Genomic DNA, 5,000 nt, shown 5'->3' with positions numbered 1-5,000 from the left:
TTAATTATTTATCTTATATTTATTTGTTTATTAATCCACGTGTTTATTTACTTGTTTGTTTGTGTGTTCATTTTAATACAACCACCGCGGGACTTGCAAGATACCTCAAGGCCAAGATAGTGAACGAAGACAAAAATAAGATTCTTAAAAAATAAACTTCTTTGGCAAACTCTGGTATCATAATGTGATTATGCAGTCCGCACTTTTAAGAACACACAGACACACACACACACACACACACACACACACACACACACACACACACACACACACACACACACACACACACACACACACACACACACACGGCTCGGTGTCGCGGTTGGTAGAGTCCCAGACTGTCAGTACGGCGGTGCCGGCGGTATCTGGTTCGAATCCTGCCCAGGGCTGAAATCATTTCAGTATCACTGCGCTGCGAGTCGTTACTCCAACTCTCGTGGGCGGGGAGTTAGGGGTGTGTGCGCGTGTAAGGGCAGAGCATTACCCATAGATCGGTCATACGAGGTCTGAGCTCTGTACCGGGAGGGAAATAGCTGTCGATCACGAGTCCAACACGTGATCCAAAGACCAATGTGAGGTGAATCACACACACACACACACACACACACACACACACACACACACACACACACACACACACACACACACACACACACACACACACACACACACACACACACACACACCACACACACAACACACACACACACACAGTATCGCTGAGATCCGAGTCGTTACTCCAACTCTCGTGGGCGGGGAGTTGGGTGTGTGTATGCGTGTAAGGTCAAAGCATTACCCATAGTTTTTACATACGAGCTCTGAGCTCTGTACCGGGAGGGAAATAGCTGTCGATCACGAGTCCAACACGTGATCCAAAGACCAAGGTGAATCACACACACACACACACACACACACACACACACACACACACACACACACACACACACACACACACACACACACACACACACACACACACACACACACACACATAGCACGATGGCGCAGTGGTAGTGTTCTCGGCCGCCGCTACGGCGGTCCGGGTTCGAATTCCGCCCAGGGCTGAAATAATTTCAGTAACACTGCGCTACGAGTCGTTACTCCAATTCTCGTGGGCGGGGAGTTGGGTGTGTGTGCGCGAGTAAGGTCACAGCATTACCCATAGATCGGTCATATATGAGCTCTGAGGTCTCTTCCGGGGAAAACAGTTGTCGATCACGAGTCCAACACGTAAACCAAGACCATAGTGAATCACACACACACACACGCGCGCGCGCGCGCACATGTAACGTTTTTGATTGTATTTGATTGTATCTGGTAACAAGTCCTTGGCTCACAAACGTTCTCTTCTCTTTTTCTCCTTGCAGCGGACAACCTGGCCGGAAGCACCTACCGGTCCGCCTCGCAGGAGCTGGCCCTCCTCCTCGCCCAGGAGATGTTCGGCCTCCTGACCGAGGTCGTGGTCGAACTCATCCCTCACCACCTCAGGTTCTCCGCAGTTACTTCGACGTCGACGCCGCCCGGGTCCTCCTCCGCGCCCCCCGCGTCCTCCTCCGCCGGGAGTAAGGCCGAGGTCGGGTCCGTTTCTGCGCCGTCGCCTTCGTCACCCGTGTCCTCGTCTTCTCCGGGTACTGGGGAGGAGCCGGACCGACTCTTCACGCCCACATTGGCCGCCTTCATACCGCCCGTCAAGGTGAGATCTTTGTGTGTGTGTGTGTGTGTGTGTGTGTGTGTGTGTGTGTGTGTGTGTGTGTGTGTGTGTGTGTGTGTGTGTGATTGATTCACCATATTCTTGGATCACATGCTAGACCCGTGATCGTCAGCTATCACTGACGGATTAGAACTCTTGAGCACGTTTAGTCCGATGTCTGGGTAACCTTACATGCATCACACACTCCGTCTCGTGCTTCAGGGAGACAGTAACGGTTGTAGTGTTTTGTGCAGCTTTCGCAGCATATGAGAGGCTCTAACTCGGTACCGCATGCGTGGCAGGCCTTGACGCTAACCGCTACACAAGCAAGCTGTGTGTTTGCATTTGTGTGATTGTTCATATACATGATATCTTGACCCAATTTGAGTTTGGTTTTCACCCCCGCACCTACCCCCTGACCTCTTCCCACCCCTCCCCTCCCCTCCCCATAATTGAGTAAAATCCTCTTCTCCAGAACTAACTAAATGAAGAACATAACCTTGTTGAGAAATTCAGCATCCTTTAAGTACAGGGTTGTCTTTTTGTTCCTGCCATCCTCCCCTTGTTGTGTTCTCGGTTTCCTTTTGCGAGCAACTCTCTCACCTCGTGTTCCTTGTTATCCCCCCCAGGCCTGGTGCGACTGGCTCATGTACCACAGCTCTGTGTGGAACCCACCACCACACTCCCTGGACCCCTCCCGAGGGTAAGTGACCTTGTTTCTAAGCTTAAGCGTGACCTTGTTTCTAAGCTTAAGCGTGACCTTGTTTCTAAGCTTAAGCGTGACCTCGAATGACCTAAGCTTAGGTTTGACATTGAGTGACCTCTCTAAGGTGAAGTATGACCTTGAATGACCTAAGTTGAAGTGTGACCTTGAGTGATTTAAGCTTGAATATGACGTTGCGTGACCTTAGCTGAAATGTGACCTTGAGTGACCTAGGCTCAAGTGTGACATCGTGTGACCTTTCTAAGCCTAAATGTAACCTTGAGAGAACTTTCTAAGCTTTTGAACTTTAGCGAACTTCGTAAGTTTGATTGTGACCTTAACTGCTTATTAAACTAGGTATGGCTTTTAGTGACCTAAGTTTTAGTTTGACCCCGAGTGACATTTCTAAGCTTAAGTGTGACATTGAGTAACATTTCTAAGCTTAAGTTTGGTCTTAAACGGCCTTTTTAATCTTAAGTGTGATCTGTGAACTCTAATCTTAAGAATGAGTTCAGGTGACCTTCTCTAGCCTTCAGAATATGTCCTTATGTAACCTTATCTTATGACTTATGTGACTTTCCCTCGTCTTTAGCTTGTGGCCTTAAATAACATGCTTAGTTATAGTGTGGTATTGAATTATTACCTTTATGGTAACAGGCGTATGTACACACGCGCGCACGCACACACACACACACACACACACACACACACACACACACACACACACACACACACACACACACACACACACACACACACACACACACACACACACACACACACACACACACACACACACACACACACACACACACACACACACACTACTTTGCTTCTTTGCAGAGGACGCAAAACTGTTGAAGAAAGTCAGTACTGAAACGGATTGTGATTCACTGCAGAGAGATCTGAACAGGGTTTGGGAATGGAGTCAGAAGTGGGAAGTGGACTTCAACATTAAGAAATGTAGTATAATGGAATTTGGAAAAAAATATATCAGGACAATATAAAATTGGTGCAAAGGAAGTAAAGAAAGTGGGATCTGAAAAAGACCTGGGAGTAATCATCACAAAGGATATGTCCCCTGACAGACAGGTAAACAGAATTGTCGGAGAAACCTACAACTTGCTAAGATCAATAAAAGTGGATTTTACTTACTTGGATGAAGAAATGGTAAGGAAAATACTAGTCACACTGATAAGGCCAAAATTGGAGTACGCAATGACACTATGGTCACTCAGTACCAAAAAGAATAGAAGGAAAATGGAGAGAATCCGGAGAGCAACTACGAAGATGGACCCAACATTATCAAAACTGTCATAAGAAGAGAGATTGTCAAAACTAGAATTGCCGACTCTGGGACAAAGGAGAGAAAGAGGCGACTTGTTGACCATCTACAGGGTCATGAGAGATATGGAAGTCCTTGATATAAAAGACTTACAAAATTGGGATTAGAGGACATGGAAGGAAGCTCAAAAAGGACAGCTATAGAAGAGACCTGAAAAAGAACAACTTTCCCCACAGAGTGGTGGATGTATGGAACAAATTAGACGAAACAATAGTGTGTGATAAAACAGTACACGAATTTAAGAGCAAATCAGACATGGCGAGATACAGAGACGGGACACCACGAGCGTAGCTCCCCTTCCCGTAAGATGTAACTAGGTAAACACACACACGCACACACACACACACGCACACACACACGCACACACACACGCACACATGCACACACACACGCACACATGCACACACACAGGCACACCACACACAGGCACACACACAGGCACACACACGCACACACACACACACACACACACACACACACACACACACACACACACACACACACACACACACACACACATTTTCTTGGCTATTGTTTTTTTCTTCTTTTTTCAAAACTACTTCGGTACAATTTTGTCCAGTTTGTTGTGCAAATTAGATTGTATGCACGTGTGTGTGTGTACGTGAATGCGTGTATGTGTGTGTTTGTACGTGTTTTTATGTGTGTGTTGTGTGTGTACAAGTATGAAGCTCATGTACACATGTTGGTCTACACACACATGGTCAACAACGGATGGTGTTATTCTGGTCGGCGGCAGGCGATTCTTGTCAAAATAATACCTCCTTTACTTCCTCTTTCTCCTCTTCCCCTTCTTCCTCGTCCTCCTCCTACTCCTCTTCCTCTTCTTCTTTTCCTCGTTCTCTTCCTTTTACACCTACTTCTACTCCTCTTCCTTTTCTTCTGCACCCATCAACTACTGCTGATACTACGGCGACCACTATCAATGCTGCTGCCACCACCACCACCACCACCACCACCACCACCACCACCACCACCACCACGGTTACTACTACTGGTGATATTAGTTGGTGAAAGCTCCCTACTAAAGATCCAGCAAACATCAGTCTCACGGTTCCCTCCGGAAGACCTGTGAGAGGGCACGAGGACCGTTGTCGGCTATCGGGAGGCCATGGGTGTCCGGATAGAGAAATCGAAGGGGACAGTTGATGGATTGATCAACGGTGGTTATTAGATAAATTGATAAATATAAATGATAAATAGATAAATAGGTTGAAGGGTAATCCCCAGCCAGAGGATGTGTA

At 47.1% G+C, this 5,000-nt stretch overlaps 1 protein-coding gene across 3 annotated transcripts in view; it reads left to right on the top strand.

Annotated features, from left to right (window-relative positions):
* LOC143039411 (telomerase-binding protein EST1A-like) overlaps positions 1-5,000 on the top strand; it is a 407,204-nt gene that overhangs the window by 186,286 nt on the left and 215,918 nt on the right. For all 3 annotated transcript variants that reach the window (XM_076209414.1, XM_076209412.1, XM_076209413.1), the window contains 2 exons: positions 1,368-1,693; positions 2,320-2,393. In XM_076209414.1, the coding sequence (XP_076065529.1) occupies positions 1,368-1,693; positions 2,320-2,393 (400 nt within the window). The remainder of the gene's footprint in view (positions 1-1,367; positions 1,694-2,319; positions 2,394-5,000) is intronic.

This window comes from Oratosquilla oratoria, chromosome 26 (assembly GCF_046742065.1).
Source record: "Oratosquilla oratoria isolate Oo_2021 chromosome 26, ASM4674206v1, whole genome shotgun sequence".
In the NCBI taxonomy this organism is placed as follows: domain Eukaryota; kingdom Metazoa; phylum Arthropoda; class Malacostraca; order Stomatopoda; family Squillidae; genus Oratosquilla; species Oratosquilla oratoria.
This window is presented reverse-complemented; position numbering and strand designations above follow the sequence as displayed.